Source organism: Canis lupus, chromosome 17 (assembly GCF_011100685.1).
Source record: "Canis lupus familiaris isolate Mischka breed German Shepherd chromosome 17, alternate assembly UU_Cfam_GSD_1.0, whole genome shotgun sequence".
In the NCBI taxonomy this organism is placed as follows: Eukaryota; Metazoa; Chordata; class Mammalia; order Carnivora; family Canidae; genus Canis; species Canis lupus.
The window spans coordinates 19,326,142-19,346,922 of record NC_049238.1 but is presented as its reverse complement, the minus strand read 5'-3'; the positions used below and the strand labels follow the sequence as shown (position 1 = coordinate 19,346,922).

General features: G+C 38.3%; 1 protein-coding gene across 1 annotated transcript in view; it reads left to right on the top strand.

Moving 5' to 3' along the window:
• DNAJC27 (DnaJ heat shock protein family (Hsp40) member C27) overlaps positions 1 to 20,781 on the top strand; it is a 31,590-nt gene that overhangs the window by 6,482 nt on the left and 4,327 nt on the right. The window contains exons 2-6 of the mRNA XM_038560947.1: positions 630 to 712; positions 3,028 to 3,097; positions 11,738 to 11,902; positions 12,538 to 12,660; positions 17,986 to 18,146. Coding sequence (XP_038416875.1) covers positions 630 to 712; positions 3,028 to 3,097; positions 11,738 to 11,902; positions 12,538 to 12,660; positions 17,986 to 18,146 — 602 coding nt within the window. The remainder of the gene's footprint in view (positions 1 to 629; positions 713 to 3,027; positions 3,098 to 11,737; positions 11,903 to 12,537; positions 12,661 to 17,985; positions 18,147 to 20,781) is intronic.

The following is a 20,781-nucleotide window of genomic DNA, read 5'->3' as shown; positions in this document are numbered from 1 at the left end:
GGGATGTCAGCAGGATGAACTGATTTTATGTATAGGATTAGTTCATTTTTGGGCATATTGAATTTGAGGTAACAGCAGGACACCTAAGTAGAAACTAGTCTTAGTATTTTAAGTTGTAGATCTGCTTTTGAGAAGGGAGGTCAGACATTTAGACAAATGTCTAAACATAGACGTTTTGGTAGTATTGTTGAAAGCATGAGTAAATCTTCAAATGAAAAGAGCAAAAGGATCAAGAACTAAACTGAAATATGTTTAGTATTAAGGGAAGAATATTTAAGTAATTTTTCTTTAAAATTTTCACTTTTAGCATTTGTTTTCTCGGGATGCCTGGCTGGCTCAGTGGTTGTGTCTGCCTTCGGCTTAGATCATGATCCTGAGGTCCTGGGATCCCAGTGTCCTGGGATCAAGTCTCATATCAGGCTTCTGGCAGGGAGCTTGCTTCTCCCTCTGCCTATTTCTGTCTCTCTCTCTCTCTCTCTCCTGTATAAATAAATAAAATCTTTAAAAAAAAAGAAAATGCTTTCTCTTTCATTGTGATGAATGATGAAACTGTAATGAAGAATTGTGCTCATTTTGTATGTTTCCAGAGTATATTTACTAAAAGCACGTATTTTTCTTTACCTTTTTAGAGCTGTATTATAAAACGGTACTGTGAGAAAAGATTTGTGTCTAAATACCTTGCAACAATTGGAATTGACTATGGAGTCACAAAGTAAGTACATTGTTTCTTTGGACTTGTAAATTACATAGACTTGGGCTGTTCTAAAATGATACATCTTGAAATAGAGATTCTGAAGATAAATCAGGGAAGATAGGAATGAGACCATTACAGATAAGGTAGTGATCATATAATTTGTTCATCACTGAGCACATTCTTTTTGCCAGGCCTTGCCTTAGGTGTAGGGTCTAAAAAAATGAGGAGGTCAAAAGCCTAACTGGCAGATGAACCTTTTTAGGAAACATGTTCTATATAAACAAATCCTATTAGCAGATGTTTGTAAAGCATCATAGTAAAAATAATAGATACCAACTCCATCCTTCCTGTTTCTAACATAGTGAAGCTCAAATTCCAGCATGCTAAGAAGTACTTTAAGAGTTTGTAAAAATGCAGATTCCTGGGACCTGTCCACTAAGAGTCTCATTTGTCAGGTCTGAAGTGGGGCACAGGAGTCTGCATTTTTAACAGCCTTGGGTAATAATGATGCAGGTGGTCTCCAGGCCATAACCTAGGAAAGCATGACCTTGAGGTAAAAAAGTACCATTTCTCTTAAGGTAATTTCCTGTCTGGCATCTGAATTAAATTAACCTCTTTGAGTTTTAGTGTGTGAATACATTTGTGTTCATTCCAGACTTCATAACCTTTAGTTACATCCCCTCTCAGCTGCTCTCTCTTTAAAGCAAAATTTTCTAATATAAATTGTTATGCCAGATCTTCTCCAGATGCTCTTAGACTGTCGTTATTTTGTTTTGCCGTTCTTACATCCTCTTTTATAAGATGGATCCTGATTTCACAGATGTTAAAATGAACACAAATATGTGTCTTAGAATTGCTGAAATGTGGTAGAGAATTCAGGAATAAAGAAATGATCAGTGGTTAGCTTGATTTAAATCTACAAGTAATATAAAACAACTGTAGGAATTATGGTTTCAGAACAGAAAATGGAGGTTATAAATGTGAACAAGGGAATAATAATAATAAATAAACCAGGAGGTAACGTAGGGACAATGAGAGTGAGTACTGATGTCCTTGTATTCTGTAGGAGGGAGTCATATCAATGCTGTCTAAACTGAAATATGTCACTTAAGAGTGTGATTCTAACCTGTTATTGTTAATAATTCCTATTCTTAATTTAGAGGGGTCTTTTAGGAAATACATCTTGTGATGAGGAAACATTTAAAGTTCAGTAATTCTAGTTTACTTCAGTTTCTTTTTCTTTTATTCAATTCAATAATGAGTAACTTTTATACTTTTTATTTTAAAATAGCATAATCCCATTTTTATGAAAATACTTATGTTTATCAGTCATATCTATGCATGAAAGAAGACTGCAGTGAGGTTCATATATATTGACAAAGGTTTTTTTCTGAGTCATAGGATTTGGGACAAATTTTAAACTTCCATCTTTGTATTTTTCTTTAACATTTGAAATACAATATTTCATTAATTTATTTTCCAATAGTGATTTTTCTTGAAAAAATAAAAGGACAAGATGCAAATATGCTACAATGATGGACAGTATTTAAAATTTCTAATACGAATGGGTGTTATTTTCCCTTTTTGTTCATTATTTAAAATTTTTTGAAAACAAGCGGACTGTTGCTCTTGTTCAGTGAAAGTCACACAGACTTTTTTTTTTTTTAAGATTTTATTTATTTATTCACGAGAGACACAGAGAGAGAGAGGCAGAGACATAGACAGAGGGAGAAGCAGGCTCCATGCAGAGAGCCCGACGTGGGACTCCAGGATCATGCCCTGGGCCAAAGACAGGCGCTAAACTGCTGAGCCACCCAGGCGTCCCTCACACAGACTTTAATAAAATACACCTTAGTGGGCAGCTCTGGTGGCCCAGTGGTTTAGCTCTGTCTTCGGCCCAGGGTGTGACCCTGGAGAACCGGGATCAAGTCCCATGTCGGGTTGACAAGCTGCTGAGTTGCTAGCTTCTCTTATAATGATTATCTGGAATCAAGAAGAGGTGCTAAGAAAGCCTCTTTTAAATTTTCTACACTAGGGCAGCCCCGGTGGCTCAGCGGTTTAGCGCCGCCTTCGGTCCAGGGAGTGATCCCGGAGTCCCGGGATTGAGTCCCATGTCAGGCTCCCTGCATGCAGCCTGCTTCTTCCACTGCCTGTGTCTCTGCCTCTCTCTCTCTCTGTCTGTGTCTCTCATTAATAAATAAATTTTTTTAAAAAACCTTAAAAAAATAAGTTTTCTACACTACCTTTTTAAATTCATAAGTGACATAAATGATATGAATGGGAATGCAGAAGCCATAACCTTCTTTGGAATTGTTTGCATTTGAACATTTCAGAGTACAAGTCAGAGACAGAGAAATCAAAGTTAACATCTTTGATATGGCTGGCCATCCCTTCTTCTATGAGGTAAGAAAGCCTTTTTGGAAAAACTTGTATCCAGTATTATCAGTGGATTAGGGAAAGATCCTGAGCTATCTGAAACAACCAGTATGCAAATCATGTATAAAATTAGGTGAATTTAGCTGCTGTTTATGGCTTCCTTTCTGAACCTTAACTAAATGGAAACCTGTTGGTCTTTTGTTCCATACCCTTAAATAGTGGTAGGAAATTTCATCACTAATGTTTCAAACACATAGATATGACTTTTTAACTTTCAAAGGACTGTTGCTTTATACTTCATACCTTAGCCCAGAATGTGAAAGGATAATTATATTCACACTTGGACTTAAGAATTCAGCAATGTGACTTCTTTCATTTCAAGGTACTAGCGTGATCTTTCCAGTTCACTCCTCAGCCTTATGTGTTATCTCTCCGGAGAGAACACCACCTGGTTTACTTTTGTCTGCCATCCATTCTGAGAAGTCTCAAAATAATCTCAAAGCCATTCTCTTTTGTTTTTCCTTCCTTGGGTTTTTCATTTTCCCTGAGGAGGCTCTTAGTTCTTTTCTAGTTTGGCCATTTGACTTCTGCTTTTATCTTTTATTTCCTCCCTTCTGCTTGCTTTGTGTTTCTTTTGCTCTTGTTCTGGGTTCTTTCAGATGGGAGCTTAGATTATAGATTTGAGACTTTCTCCTTTTCTAATGTGTGCATTTGGTGCTATCAGTTCTCCTCCCAGCACCATTTCTCAGTGTCCCACACATTTTGATATGTTGTATTTTCAATTTCATTTATATTTCATTTTATTCATTCAATGTGTTTTTGTTTTTTATTTCTCTTGAGACTTTCTCTTTGACCTATGGATTTTTTTAGAAGTGTGTTGTTTAGTTCCAAGTAGTAGAGATTTTTTGTTATCTATTATTAATTTCTTTAAAAAATATTTTATTTATTCACTCATAAGAGACAGAGAGAGAGAGAGAGGCAGAAACATAGGCAGAGGGAGAAGCAGGCTCCCTGTGGGCACCCGATGTGGGACTCAATCCCAGGACCCCGGGATCACAACCTGAGCCAAAGGCTCAACCACTGAGCCACCCAGGTGCCCTCTATTACTAATTTCTGATTTGATGCCATTGTGATGAAAGAACGTACTGTATGATTTTGATTCTTTTAAATTTGTTGAGGTTTTTTTCAGGACCCAGGATATGGTCTATCTTGGTCTTCTGTGAGTACGTAAAAAGGATCTGTATTCTGCTATTGTTGAATGGAGTGCTCTACAAATATTTATTAGATCTTGTTGATCGTGGTGGTGTTGAATTCTTTTTCGTGGTGTTGTTGAATTCTTTTATATCCTTGCCAATCTTTTGTTTGGTGGTTCTATTAATTGTTGAGAGAGGGCTGTTAAAGTCTTCAACTTAGTTGTGGATTTGTTTCTCCTTTCAGTTCTATCATCTTTGCTTCATATATTTTGCAACTCTCTTAGTGGGTACATACACATTTATGATTGCTATGTCTTGGGCAGCCCTGGTGGCGCAGAGGTTTAGCGCCGCCTGCAGCCCAGGGCATGATCCTGGAGACCCAGGGTTGAGTCCCACGTTGGGCTCCCTGCATGGAGCCTGCTTCTCCCTCTGCCTGTGTCTCTGCCTCTCTCTTTCTCTGTGCCTCTATGAATGAATTAAAAAAAAAAAATCTTAAAAAAAAAAAAAGGATTGCTATGTCTTCATTATATAATTTTATTTTTATATAATGTCCCCCTGTGTCTCCAGTAATTTTTTTGTCCTGATGTCTACTTTATCTGTTATTAATATAGCTTTTTTGCTTTTCTTTGAGTAATGTTTGCTTAATATATTCTTTTTTATCCCTTTACTTTCAATCTGCGTATATCATTGTATTGAGTGACTTTCTTTAGATAGCCCATTGTTGGGTCATGCTTTTTAATCTATTATTGCCAATTTCTGTCCTTTAATTGGTATCTTTAGACCATTTACATTTAATGTAATTATGGGTATATTGGAGCACAAGTCTGCTTTTTTGTATTGTTTTCTGTTTGTTCTGCTTTTCCAGTTCTCTGTTTTCTGTTTCCTGCCTCCTATGAGTTAGTTGAACACTTTTTTGAATTCCATTTTGATTTGTCCATAGTATTTTTTTTTTTTTAAGATTTTATTTATTCTTGAAAGACACAGAGGCAGAGACATAGGCAGAGGGAGGAGAAGCAGGCTCCATGCAGGAGCCCAAGGTGGGACTCGATCCTGGTACTCCGGGATCACATCCTGAGCTGAAGGCAGACCCTCAACCGGTGAGCCACCCAGGCATCCCTGTCCATAGTGTTTTTTAATTAATCTCCCTGAATAGCTACATTCGTGGGTGCTGCAATTATAAAACCATTGAAGTTAGTACAGTCTTCTGGTGTCATCATTTTAACAATTTGAGTGGAATTTTAGAAACTTTTCCTCCCTTAGCATCTATCTTCTCCCATTTATAATTCTCTTAAAATTTTCTCTATATACTGCTAGAACCACATCAAACTGTTTAATCTTTGCTTGTTTGTCAAACATAATTTAGGAAACTCAAGAAAGAAGAAAATGTTATATTCACCCATATTTTTGCTTACTTTGTTCTTCCACCCTTTGCTGTATTCCATAAGTTCCTTCTTCATCATTTCCTTTCTGTTTAAAGAACTTCCTTTAGCCATTCTCTTAGCATAAGTCTACTGGCATCAGCTTAGTTTTCCTTGTTGAGAATGTCTCAATTTCCCCTTTGTTCCTGAAGAATATTTTTTCTGGTTATAAGATTCCAGACTAATAATTCTTTTCTTTCAGCACTTGATTAGTGTAGTGCTTTCCTCTGGCCTCCAGGATCCTGATGAGAAATCTGCTGTCATTTGAAAATGTTTCCCACATAGGAGAGGTCATTTGTCTCTGGCTGTTCTCATGATTTTTCCCTTGTCTTTAATTTTTAAGGTTTTTAGTTATGTGTGTTAGCATGGATTTCTTTGGATTTTTCATGTTTAGGATTTTCTCACCTTATTTAATCTGTAGCTTTATGTCTCATACCAAATTTGGGAAATTTTCAGCCATTATTTTTTTAAGTACTTTTCAGCCCCACCCTGTTTCTTCTCTCCTTTCTGGACTGATCTCTTGTAGTTCTATTGGTCCCTGAGGCTCTGGGTTTTTTGTTTTTAAGTTTATGTTCTCTCTATTGTTCCAGATTGGGTAAACTTTACTGTTTTGCCTTCCAGGTCACTGAGTTTGTTTACTGTCTCCTCCATTTCTTCTGGTGAGCCTAACTACTAGGCTTTTTTAGTTTATTTTCAGTCATTTATTTTTTCCACAATCTCCTCTTAGCTTCTTCTTAGGTGGGTGGGGATGGAGAGACAGATTGTTCCTGAGGTGTGTGGCGGGAGTAGGGTTATCATCTAAAGTTCTTTGGTGAAGCTGCCTCTTTCTTGCTCCTTTGGCTAAAGAGAACAGGCTTTTGTTGGGCTTTTATTTGTCTGTACCCACTGGTATTTCTAAGTTGTATTTCTTTAGTTCCAAGTCTTAGATGTATGAGGCAAAAGAAAATCCAGAAACTTACTATGGTGTCATTTGTTAGATCCTGAGGTCCCTAGCTTATCTGCCTTCTTCTCTCCATCTTCCATGTGTCTTATATGTGTTTTATGTAACACTCACAGTTTTTACTTGTACTTAGCAGGAAGAATAGTGAAAAGTATATCTATTCTATCTTCTTGGGGAAAAAAATGTATTGGCTGTATAACTTTCTATCTTGTGAATGTACCCAAATATGTATGTAGAATGAATTCTTTTTAAATGTGAAGGTTTCCATGGGTTAAAACAATTTTACAAGTATATATTGTCAGTGAAAATGGAATGGAGGCTGTAGGTGCCTGTAAGCTTGGCATAGATTCTGACTACCAGAAATGCTAGAATAAATCTTAGATTTCTCCAAAGTTATAAAAATGCAGTTAGAGGGCAGCCCCAGTGGCACAGCCATTTGGCACCGCCTGCAGCCCGGGGCATGATCCTGGAGACCCTGGATCGAGTCCCATGTCAGGCTCTCTGCATGGAGCCTGCTTCTCCCTCTGCCTGTGTCTCTGCCTCTCATTCTCTCTCTGTGTCTCTATAAATAAATAAATAAAATCTTTTTTAAAAAATGTTTTAAAAAATGCAGAGTTAGAAAATGCCTGAGAATTTAATGTGGGCCAGACCTCTGCCTACTGTAGGATTTCTTTCTGTAACCTTCCCAATCAATGGCTGTCATTCATTCACCACATACCAGTATGCCAGTTTCTGTGTTGGACACCAGTAATATACAGCTCCTGTCCTCATGGAACACAAATATGTCAGAGAAGACAGATGTTAAACAAATGACAGAATGCTTAGGAATATTTAATACCTAGCCTAGCTTATCTGGGAGGATAGAAAGTCTTGTTGAAGGAAGCAACATTTAAATTAAGCTTTGAGGGGATCCTTGGGTGGCTCAGAGGTTTGGCGTCTGCCTTTGGCCCAGGGCGCAATCCTGGAGTCCTGGGATCAAGTTCTGCGTCGGGCTCCCAGCATGGAGCCTGCTTCTTCCTCCTCCAGTGTCTCTGCCTCTCTCTCTCTCTCTGTCTATCATAAATGAATAAATAAATCTTTAAAAAATAATAATAAAAAAATAAGCTTTGATGGATAAGTTGGAATTACATAAGTTGGTGGGAATCCAGGGATGATATGATACACAGAATAGTTTTGAGTGGTACGGATTGTAATAGTTTGGAGAATGAATGTTTCTAATGATGGGATCACACTACTTCACAAGTTCATCCTTTATACTTCCAAATGTATCTGTAATTAAGAGTTGACTTTATGCGGTAAAAATTCTAGGTTAACAACTTCCTTTTGAAGGCTGCCTTTCTTTGACTTTTGCTATTGATCCTCACCTTGTTTTTGGAACACCATAGACTAAGTCCGCTTCTACTAGAGAACCTTTCTAATATTCGTTACTCTGTTCCTTTTCAGGTAAAATATTTTCTAGTCCTGCCCCAGCTAGGCCTTTCAACATCATTTGTGAATAATTTCTAGTTAGCTGATAGGGAGCTGAGAACTGAACACAACATTCTAGACATTGTCTACTGAAAAGCACTGAGAGTTCCTTTACTTTCTATCATTAGACACTAGACATCTTGTCAATGCAAACTGAAATTACAATAGCTTTTTCTTCCAGCAGCTCAAAAAGATAGAAGTATAATTAATAGAATTGAAATCACCACTTCTGAAGTACTGTTTTTCTGAATAGCTGTGATTTTTCCCTTTTTTCAAATATTTACTTGTCTATAGATCAAACCCTCCTTTTTGACAAGACCAAAGCCATCTCCTCCCTAAGCTTCAAACTGACCAAAGTATACTTTTGCTTGGCACACACCTGGTGAAGCACCCATAGCCATTCTCATGATCCCTGGCTTCCCCTCATCCTGGAGGCCTGTCCTCCATTGAAGCTACTACTGTCATCCATCCTTTTGACAGATTTACCCAAAGGCCCTACTGAGAAAGGACAGTCTGCTTAACATGTGAGACAGCACTCTCAGAGGACAGTGTCAAAGAGAGGACAGCAAGGGAATGCTGGACCTGTATCTTAACAGCAATCTTGCTTCCACTGATGCACACATCATTCTGGGGCTTGCTGGTATGAATTAGACAGTCTACAGAAAATTCTTGAGACCCGAATCATATTTTTTATTTATTTATTCATGAAAGACACACAGAGAGAGTCAGAGACATAGGCAGTGGGAGAAGCAGGGTCCCTGCAAGGGTGGGACTCAATCCCAGAACCCCAGGATCACGACCTGAGCCAAAGGCAGATGTTCAACCACTGAGCCACCCAGGCGCCCCAAGGCCCAAGTGACATTAAAGTAACAGCTTTCTCTGATCTACAAGCTAGAAAGTTTGCCATTCCCTTAGCATCCTATTTAATTAAACTTTGGATGCAGCAAGACTTCCAGGACTAACTCTGAGAGCTGTTTGGGAGCCAAGAATACGAGAGCTGTGGGGGACTCCATTGAGGCTTCTCCTTTGACTTTTTCATTTTACAGATGAGGAAACTAAAGCTGGTGATAAAACCACTTAGTCAAGATTACAGAGGTAACTAGTTGCTGAAACCCAGACTTGAACTTGAGGCAGTTGAAAGAGAAATCCATGGAGCTTGCCTAAATCTCTATTTACACACAAATCTCCCTTTGGATAGCATAATTTGCATTTTGAAATTCTTTCTTTTCCCCTTTGGCCTCTACTTACATTCTCTACTTTCAGCTCTTCTTGATTTAAAATATCTAAAATACTTAGACCTGCTAGGCCCTATCGGCAACACAAAGATGGATACAAGATACATGCCTTCACGTTGCTTGCAGTCTACTGGGGAAGGCAGCTGTATATGCTACCAACTATAAAACCAGACAGGAAGTGATATGAGCACTACTAGAAGCACAAAGGCTGTGGAATTCCTGGAATATGGATATTAAATTGTGTTTGGAAGGAGTTGGGGGTTAGATGGTGAGGGGTGGGGGCAGAAAAACCAGGAAAGATATGGTGTCATAGCTAAACTTGAAAGATTAAAGATAAAGAGGGGTTTGTTTACAGATGGAACTAGAGAGGCAAAGGGCAGGTTTAGGGAATGAGAGATTATCCAGTTTGAAATAACAGGAGGTAGGAGGATAAGGCTGGGAAGCTGGTGGAAGGCTGATCAGAAACTGTCAACACCAGTGAAAAGAATTTGAACTTTAGGATGTTGGCAGTAGGAAAACACCAAAGAATTTTTGAACCAGGGCTTTAAAAAGATAAATATGCAATGTGTATAATGTTGCTGGGGAGGTTACTTAGAAAATTCTTGCAGTAGTAGTCAAGAGATAGTGTAATGTTGGGACGTGGAAATGGAAAGGAAGTGCCAGGTGCAGGAAACCTAGCAGAGGTAGCTCCTACAGGATTATTTGTACCTGCTGAGTGAAAAGGGAGAGGAAAGCAAAGCAGCAAAGGTTAACACTAGTCTTTCAATCCACCTGACTCAGAGAATGGTATGCTCCTTTCATCACTAGAAGTTCAAGGAATGGAAAAGACTGGAAGGAATAAGCTGGAAGGTTTCCTATTGTACATACTGGATTTGAGATTCCAGCAGGACATTCAGCTGGGAGAGTCTAGAGCTAACTGAAAATGCAGGTCTGGAAGCACACATGAAAAGGCTCACTTTGGAGATTCTCACAGTTGAAACTATGCAGGTGATAATGTTGTTTGAGTTGGAAGAAAGGATTGAAAAAGAAAGGCTGAGGGCCCAGGATGGGATTTGGGGAATTATGGTGACCAGCTGGAATGGAAACAATGGAGAAAGAAGAAGTTGGTAAAAGACTAGTCAAGAACCTGGAGAATATGGTATATGGGGGCCAAGGCAGTAAGTTGCAAGAAAGAGGGGAGAGGTTGGTTTTCACTACTGCAGGTGGGCTAAGGACCTTAGGGACTGAGGGGAGAAGACCCCTGCTGTTCATCACTTTAAATTCTTTCTGATTTTGTTGGTTTTAATTTAGGTGATAGCTTCTTCTGTTTCTACAAATTGATAGGCTTTTGCATTCTTGGCCCAGGCATCTGTCTATGCTCAGAAACCTGAGCATTCATACCTGATGTGTGTAAGATGTCTTCATTTCTTACTACAGACTGGTATGGGTGTGTACATACTGGAATTCTATGAGAAGAATGAGTAACATGTGTCCTCTATCTCTTACTGGAATTTTGGCCTAAAACCCTGAGTGTGTCAGAGTTATTCTGCATCCACTTGGCCTGTCATTGCCTCTGCTACTTTCGTGTGCCCTGTACTTCATGCTGCCTCTTCCTAGATTATAGATATGTACCAGAAGCAAGTTGCTATTTCTAGCAAAAATATCAAATGAGGACAATTAGAGAAGGAGCGTGAAGAAGGAAGGCAGAAGGTGCAAATATACATTGTTTTGCAGGCACCATCTAGGTGCTTTGCCTTCATTATCTCATGTAATCCTCAGTCACCCCCTGAAGTAAGTAGTACTACCCCCATTTTACAGATGAAAACACTGAGATGCAGAGAGGTTAAGTGACTCGCCCGAGATCACACAACTAATAAGTAAATGTGAACCCAGATCTGTGTGACTCCAGAGCCATTACATCACACTGAGACTCTGAGTTCAGAGTTCTGAAGTTGGTGTGCAGACATAAGAGTTAGAGAAACTCTGCCTAGCATCCTGGGGAACCCAGCTTTGAGCTGTGGTATATAAATGGCTGTATCGGTTGCTGATGCTTGTGTTATTTTTGCCTTAAGTTCTTCAGAATTGTTCACTTACCCTCTGGTTCTTCCTGAGAAGAGCTTCACTCTATAGAATTTGTGTTATTTTAAGGTCTGCTAATGAGAAATAAAGATTGATTGCCTCTAGGGAGTAGAGCTGGAGGTGAGAAGAGGTGGGGCAGGAAGCTGTTGTTTTCATCACAAGACCTTGTACTAGTAGGGTTTTTTAAATCATGTTACTTTGATTTTATACGAAGTCCTCTAATGACCAGTAGATATTGAGATACAATAGCAAATACTATGTATATACAAGAGAACATGCTTTGTTTCATTAATGACTGTGAGGTATATTACAAAATCACAAAACTGCAATTTGTGCATCTGTTCTTTTATGTGAAGGTTCGTAATGAGTTTTACAAGGATACACAGGGTGTAATACTGGTCTATGATGTTGGGCAGAAAGACTCCTTTGATGCTCTTGATGCGTGGCTAGCAGAGATGAAACAAGATCTTGGACCTCACGGAAACATGGAAAATATTGTATTTGCAGTATGTGCCAACAAGGTAACTGCTTTGGAAATGGTATGCTTGACTTTCTAGATTCATTATGGGAAGAGTGCAGCTCTGAGTTTTGGGGAACAAATGAAAAGAAAAGAAGCCCTTATTCTATAATATAGTAATCAACAGCTTTTCAAAACATACATCCCTAGAACATAAAGAATAAAAACAAAAACTCCCATGTGTCAGGATAGTTATACACTTTTTTTTCTGGTGCCTTACACGGGGAAGGATATTGGTGACTGAGCAGGAGAGTCACCGACTAATAATTACACCGACCTCATTAGAAAAGGGACAATAATTAAGTGCAGCATGGATTACAGCAAGGTATGAAAAGTATACTGTGGCCCCTGGAGCATGGGAGATATTATGAAGCTAATTTTCAGAGAGGTATGGAGCAGTTTTCTTAAAGGATAAAGTGTGGGAGCAGGCACTTGTCATTTTGCCACAGGAAATCAGTCTATGTTCAACATTGGCAATATTTTTGGTCCTTTTGGTCCTGATAATTGTATGTATATGCTGGCATTCATTTAAGAGTAGTTTTTGCCTCAGTAAAGGATTGATGAAGACTTCACTGGACCTATGCTAGTGAATGAAGTTTGGAGTCTTCTCTCTGCCCACCCCCCAAATTTCTATTTCAGATTGACTGTACCAAGCACCGCTGTGTAGATGAAAGTGAAGGGCGTCTGTGGGCTGAAAGTAAAGGGTTCCTGTACTTTGAAACTTCAGCACAAACTGGAGAAGGAATCAATGAGATGTTCCAGGTAAGCTAGCATTGTTTAGTTTGTTACAAGGCTGACCATGCCAAATTTTAGTTTAAATTATGAGAAGCAGAAATATAATAGGAGTTGCTCATTAGAGCAACTCTTTTTAGAAGCTGGTGAGAAAAAGACTAAGAGAGAGGGAGAGAGAGTGAGTGTGTGTGTGTGTGTGTGTGTGATATCTGCCTACAGTGTACAAGACCTGGCTGATCATCAGAATTACTTTGGGAAATTCTTCAAAACACAGATTTCTGGGCTCCAGACCTACTGGAAGCTTAGTGCTGTGATAGAACTTAGGAATCTATATTTTGAAAAAGCTTTTCAGGTGATTTTGATGACCATCAAGTTTAACAACAGTTACTATATACTTACAGTAGGAACAAAGGTTTTCTTTAAAACTACCTTTGGTTAATGGTATTATAGGAGAATGGCATTGCAGAGTCTAGCCAGTCACATAAAAATAAGACACCAAGTAGGCAATGGAAAGATGCACTCATATTGGAACTGAATGGATGGTGATTTTTTAAAAATTATTAATCTTGAATATTTTTAAGGGAACAAGATTTATTTACTTATTTTTATTATTTTTTAGAAGGTGAAGGGCAAAAGGAGAGGGAGAGAGAAAATCTTAAGCAGGCTCCACACCCAGCACAGAGCCAGATGCAGGCTCGATCTAACAATCCTAAGATCATGACCTGAACCAAAATCAAGAATTGAATACTTGACCAACTGAAACACCTGGGTGCCCAGAATAACGTTTTTTTTTTCCTTAAGATTTATTTATTTATTTGAGAGAGAGAGAAAAAGAGAGCACAAACTAGAGGGTACAGGGACAGGGAGAGAGAAAAACTCAAGTGGACTCCACATTGAGCATGGAGCCTCATGTGGAGCTCGATCTCATGAACCTGAGATCATGACCCTAGCTGAAACCAAGATTTGAATGTTTAGCCAACTGCACCACCCAGGCGCCCCCAGAATAAGGCTTTTTAAAACAATAAGTTATAAAGTAAAGTCAACTCTTAATTACAGATACATTTGGAAGTAAGTGGTGGCATGAATTATGCATTTTTTTCTTATGAATATATCTGATATTTTGGGAATTTTTAGCATTTCAAATAATGTAGCTATACTATAAAGAGTTGTTCTTAATTATTGAGTGGGATTTTATTTAATCTTTTATGCTAAATTTCTTTCTCTTAAAATGTCACCGCCCCTACTAGAAGACAGGTTTCATCCTTGGCTGACAGGCTGAATTGGGCATCAGTAGCTTCTATTTTAAGACCATAAGGTTGATGTTGGCTTGCCACACTTTCTATTCTACTGAGTACATGAACCGGTGTGAGTTTGTGCCTATTTATGTGTAATAATGATACTTAATCATTTGAATAGTGTTTTACAATTCTGGAGAAGTTTACATGTTTCATCTCATTTGAGACTTACTGTGTGTGGCAGGTTTTATTCTCATTTCAGATGTTATAACATCTAAGAGTAGTAAAATGACTTGTCCAAAGGGTATAAATAATGCTTGTTGACAATTAAATTTCTTTCAGCACTTTAAAGATGTTGGTCTATTCTCTTCTGGTCTCTATTGCAACTCATGAGGTGTTACCACCTATTCTTACTCTTACTCTTTTGTGCATAATGTGTTGGGATTCTTTTCCCCCTCTGCCCACTTTCAAGAGTTTTCCTTTATCTTTGGCTTTCAGCTTTGGACTATGTGACTGGATGTGGTTCTCTTTATATTTATCCTACTTGGTGTTGTTGAGTTTCTCAGATTTGCTAGACAGGTGTTTTCCACCATTATTTGTTTAAAAAGTTTTTGGCTCTATTTTCACTCTTTTCCTTCCTGGACTCCAGTTACATGTATATTAGGCCATTTGATTTTTGTCCCACAGTCCTTGAGACTATGTTATTTTTCTTTCCCTTTTCTCTGTTTTTCAGATTCCATAGTCTCTGTTGATCTGACTTCCAACTGCTGTTAAATCCACTGAGTGAATTTTTCACTTTAGTACTTTTCAGTCCTAGAATTTGCGTTTGATTTTCTTGTATAATTCCCAGTTCACTGCTGAGATTCTCTATCTGTTCACTTATTAAGACTATATTTTCCTTTATCTCTTTGAAATATTTATAATAGCTACTCTAAAGTTTGTCTGGTAAGTCTAATATCTGAACCATCTTGGGTCCAGTTTCTATTGACAGCTTTTTTTCCCCTGACTATGTATAGATCACATTTTCTTGTTTTTTTTTTTTAAGATTTTATTTATTTATTCATGAGAGACACACAGAGAGAGAAAGGCAGAGACACAGGGAGAGGGAGAAGCAGGCTCCATGCAGGGAGCCTGACATGGGACTTGTTCCCGGGTCTCTAGGATCACACCCTGGGCTGAAGGCAGCACTAAACTGCTGAGCCACCCGGGCTGCCCACATTTTCTTGTTTCTTTGTATGAGTAGTGATTTTTGATTAAACACCAGACATAGTGGATAATACATTGTAGAGGCTCTAGATTCTTTATTTTCCTCAGCAGAATATTGGTTCTTGTTTCAGCAGGCAGCCAGTTACTGGCAGATCATATTGAATTTGTGTGGGCTTGTTTTTTGCCTTAATAGCAAGGATCTGAACGAAGCCCAAAGTGTTGCCCAAGCTTTTCTAACATGGCAGAACTCAGCCTTCAAATTCTGTCTCCTCAGATCTTGTCGGCTCTTGGTTTTAGGTTTTGTCAGGATGAGTCTACTACCAAACCACAGTCTTCCCATTATGTCTCAGCTAGATACGAGGGTGCTAATGAGGTAGTAAGGCAACCTCTGCACTCTGGCAAGGTCAAACTATAGTGTTTCCATTATACCTCTTTGGGAAGACCTCTAGTATATTGGTTCTATTCTCAATCCCATAATAGCTATTACCTGGTAAGCCTCAGGTGATCTCATCCTATGTCTGTAGAGCCTGACCTCAGCTACAAATTAGTAGGGAACCCTCGAGTACATGGACTTCTGGGACCCAACTCTGCCTAGTTGCTTCCTCTCCAATGCCCTGCTCTGCAGATTCTAACCACTTCGGTATCTTTAACCTCTGATTTCTGTCTCTTCAATTCAGTGGGACTTTGGGACTGCTCAGACAAGAAATGGACTCCAGGTAGAAAGCCACGTGGCAGTGTTGCACTTGCTATTGTCCACTACCTGAAAATAGTTGCTTCGTATATTTGTCCATTTTTGTAGTTTATGGCAGGCGTTCTAGTCCCATCTAGTGCCCATCACTCCATCATGGCTGGAACTCAGACGTAGAATGTAAATAGACTTTTGACGTCAATTCTACTGTACCATATAATATGCCACAGCTGGCCTTCTATGACCATGGGTGTTATCAGTGAACACTTGCCCTCAGAAATCTGGGGGCATTTTTATTTTAGTTTAACTTATAAACTGGAAGAAAACCTTACTGATACAGAGCATAAGCAAACATCTGTGAACTGTTCATGGCTTTTAGGTTGCTTTTATCCTTTCAGATGAATCTTGGGCAGCGCTAATAAATTAGTCTGTTTTTTATAAAGCTAACAAGGAATATAATAAAACTATTATGTGAGCAAACACTTAGAAGTAGTGCTTTCCTGGTGGCTCAATTTAATATTTTGTTTCCTATATACTTATAGATACTTTATGTCAGAAAGGAGCTTAGTTTTGTCTTACTCACATTGTGAATGGAGAGTAAGATAGACTAAATCACATCAACTCTTGTTTTGGTATCTAGTGGCTTTTCCTTTGACACCCTTCTCACAAATCAAGTCCTCTTGTTTAGGTTGCCAAATCTATTAGCTATTACTGGAGATAAGGAGAAGTCTAAGAGAAATATAAAAACTGGAGATAAGGAGAAGTCTAAGAGAAATATAAAATTTTTAGATAACAACAGGAACTATGGAAATATCTGAAAAAGAAGAGGAAGAGATTTAAATAAGAGTTGGAGGGAAGAGGAGATGTATCCATTGGAAAGCAATATAGTATATTAATTAGTATTTTGAACAAAGGAAATCTAAAAAGTGTACAGAATATGAAATATGAACAGAATCAAAAAAGTTTTCATTTCGAAAAACATCAAAAAGTAGTCAAAGAATCTGAACAATTTACAGAAAATGGAAAAGTACTAAGCATATGAAGACGCTCAACCTTACTTATAATTAAAGAACTCAAATCCAAACTATGCACTACACATAGGCTTGGCAAAAGTGAAGCTATAGGGCAGCCCCGATGGCGCAGCAGTTTAGCACCACCTGCAGCCCGTGGTGTGATCCTGGGGACCCTGGATTGAGTCCCATGTCGGGCTCCCTGCATGGAGCCTGCTTCTCCCTCTGCCTGTTCCTCTGCCCGCCCCCCCAGTCTGTGTCTCTATGAATAAATAAATAAAATCTTAAAAAAAAAAAGTGAAGCTGTACAATAATGCCCCATAGTGACAAGGGTATAGAGAAATAGCACTGTCAGACACTGTGATGGGAGTTTAGTTTTTTTTTAATGAAAGATATTGAAATAAAAAATTAAAATGCTTCTACACTGTTATTTAGTACTTCTCTTTTTAGGGATTTATCCTAAAGCAGTATCTCCACAACTGTGCAGATGTGTATACATACACACACACACACACACACACACACACACTATTCATTAAAGTACTGTATGTAGTAGCAAAACCTGGAAACAATTGACTTGTTAAATAAATAAAGATACAGTCACACAGTGAAATACTGAAGTCATGAAAAAGGATGAAGAAAGTGTCTATATGTACTCTCCAGAGAGAAAGAGTCCAAGATGTATTTTTTAAAAGATTTTATTTTTTTAAAGTAATCTCTGTACTCAGTGTGGAGCTCAAATCACAACCCCAAGATCAAGAATTACACACTTTACTGACTAGAACAGCCAGGCACCCTTGTATTTTTATGTGAAAAAAAATGCAAGGATCTAAGCAGTATGTTTAATCAGCTTTCTTGTATGTCAGTGTTTAGTATGTAGATGAATGTACTGGTATTCTGATAGAAAATCTTTCTGGAAAGATGCTCAAAAAATATTAACAATGGTTACTTCAAGGAGAGGAACTTGAGAGACAGGTAGTTTTCATTTTATACTTTTATTTACTATTTGAATTTTTCTAACTGTGCATCTATTACCTTTTAACCTCTAGTGTGATTATTTCAGAGGAGGATTATTATGAGCCATTTAAATTGTATTCCTTATGCTTTATGGTGAATTTTAAGTTATTGGAATATATCAAAATTCTTTAAGTTATGCTTAAGAGGAATTCCTATTTTCATAAAATCAGTTCTATTCTGAGATGGTTTCTTTTTGCAGACCTTTTATGTATCCATAGTTGATTTATGTGAAAACGGCGGGAAACGTCCAATCACTAATAGCAGTGCTAGTTTCACCAAAGAACAAGCAGACACCATTCGCAGAATTCGAAACAGTAAAGACAGTTGGGATATGCTGGGAGTCAAACCTGGGGCCTCAAGGTAAGCAACACCCTAGGATATTAGTGCTGAGTTCTATCCTGGAGAAAAACTCAGTTGTCAACATCATAGTCTGGTAGATCTTCTTATAATTGGCTGGAAATATGAAGATGTGTGGAAATGCACTAGATTATGTAATAACTCTTCTGCAGTGAATTACCTGAATACCAAAGAAACAAAATAGAGGGCACAGTTGCCTGATGTGAAGAACTATGTAGTGTGTTGCATAAATACTTTCTGATATGGTGTGTTATGCTTTTGTCTGTGTTGAATAAGAGAATTGAAGCAAATGTAACTTTAAAAAAATACCTTACAAAAGAGAATTCTTAAATCATAGAATTTTAGAAGAGGAAAAGAATGTTAGCAGCTTTTCCAAATACTTCATTTTATAGGTGAGAAAACTGGGATTCAGTGAGACTAAACACATGTTCAAGGACACTAGGAGTTAGTGGTACAATTGGTTTTTGACCTTGAACACTGTGTGTCTGCCTGGCTCTGTGTCTTTCTACAGCCCTCAGAATCCTGCTAGGTTCACATCTGTGTATGAATTTATGTTAAATGGTTTTATTTTTAGCCAAAAGAAATATTTGGGAGGAAGAGGAATACAATCACTATTCTTTGTTGCTTGTGCGAGAATAAATCCTTGTTCGGTGTGGTTATGTAACTTTTAACAATAGAACACTTCTGTTACTGTACATATTATGATTTTTATTATAATTATAAGGGTTCTCAGATCTTTTTATTTTGCATCATAACTTTCCTCCCCATCCTTCTCCCTTTCTACTTTGTCACCTTGGTCCCCACAAAAAAAAAAAAAAAAAAAAAAAAGTGCATGTTGAAATCCCTTGTCAGTACCAGTGGCATTAAGTTTCTTTTTTCCATTTGGGTCGCACAGCCCACCTCAAGCCCAGAAAGAAAGAGGGCAGGGGAAGAGTAAAACAGTTACTGGTCACCTCGACCTGCCAGGCCTAACAGAGGAGGCTTTAAACACATGAACAGTTTGGATGATCTCATGTATATAGCACAATTAATTGGTATCTTTTAAATGTCCTTTTGGAGTTCCATAGTCTCATTCTAAAGTCTTCTGTTTCACCTCCAAGGGAGATTGGCTGTAAAATTAAGAAACTTTACTTATTAGTTAACTTAGAACAGTATTTATTAAGGAAAAAGAAACTTTGGGTTCCTTACATACTATGTTAATTGGAATCTATCCAAAATGTACAGGACCTCCATAAGTTCTATCTGACCAATATAAACATGTGTTTCTTTTAGCTCTATTTCTCTGGGTCTATCAGATTAATTCCATTTGGCAGTGAGAACATTTAGCAGAACCTAAAAACAGTTTTTTAAAGTTATAAAGAGTTTGAATGTTTGTTCAGTGCTACGTTTACTGTTCTTGAACTTTAAGAAAATTTTCATCTTCAGCAGAATTAATATATTTGTTACTTTGTTAAATGTAATTTGTTAATGTATGTGTTATTTTGGAGAAGAATTCTGGCAATTTGAGTATCTTCAGAGAGGGAGAATATGATTTTTGTTAGTTAATATCAAAATTAGCTATGTAAAAAAGCCCCATGCATGTTTTAAAACAAGAGAATTCAGGATTTATCTAAGAGCAGAAAGCAGAAAAAGCCTTAGAACACATACCCCAAACCAAGGACAGCTGTGAACATGGCCTTGTGACCTCAGTCTTTCCAAGTGGGCACTCAAGAATTTTCATCACTGCAAGACAATCAAAGAACACCTCTCTAATTCAGAGAGCTAAATAGAAATTCTTCTGAGAAAACATAAAGGAGAAAAGCTAGGTCATTTGGGAAGGTACCATATCCAGGCTTGTAGGATAATTGGAACCCTGAATTTCGAAAAGAAGGTAGGAAATAAAACTATCTAGTAAGGACAGAGCTAAACCTGACTGGAGGAGGAGCTGGGTATTTAGAAACATGTGGAGGCCTGACACCAGAGGACTATGAAGAGCAGGGAGAGGGGCAGATGGTCTTCAGGCTCCTCCCCAGCCAGTCCTTGCTTGTTGAAGAGCTCAGAAGCCTGAAGACCCCTCATGGAGCTCTTCTGGGCTTTGGGAAGCACTCGCTGTCCTGCCCTCTTTCCTCTCTGGGTAATGTTCCCTTCTCTTTTGTTTCTTCTTTGGTCTTAGGAGCTCGCTGGAGCTCTCAGGTTCCCCATTTGCAGCATCCCTTTCTTGATCATTGGTGTCACCATCTTCCCTGAGCGTCAGAGTCCCTATGACCCTGGAACTTATTTCAGCCCCTTTTCTTCCATCTCTTCTACCTGTATATCGGTTCATCACCTGTTTCTGCCGATTCTTTTTCTATATTATCTCTTATCTTCCCTTATTTGTCTCCACAAACACCTTAATCCAAACTGTTGTGCTTGGCTTATTGTAACAACCTCCTCTCTGTCTCCTAACTTCAAGAGACAGCTTTCTGAGCACCTTTTTTGTCATGAAATGCCTACTGATGTCATTGTTTATCAAATCCACTTTTTTGTGATTGTTTGGATTTCAAGGCCCTTCTCTTACTGACCCCTGCTTCCTGGCCAACTTTGTTTTTGTTACCCACCCCCACCAGCAGTGTCCTCATGGAACTTCATGCCATGGCATGCTGTTCCTAATTCCTAGCCT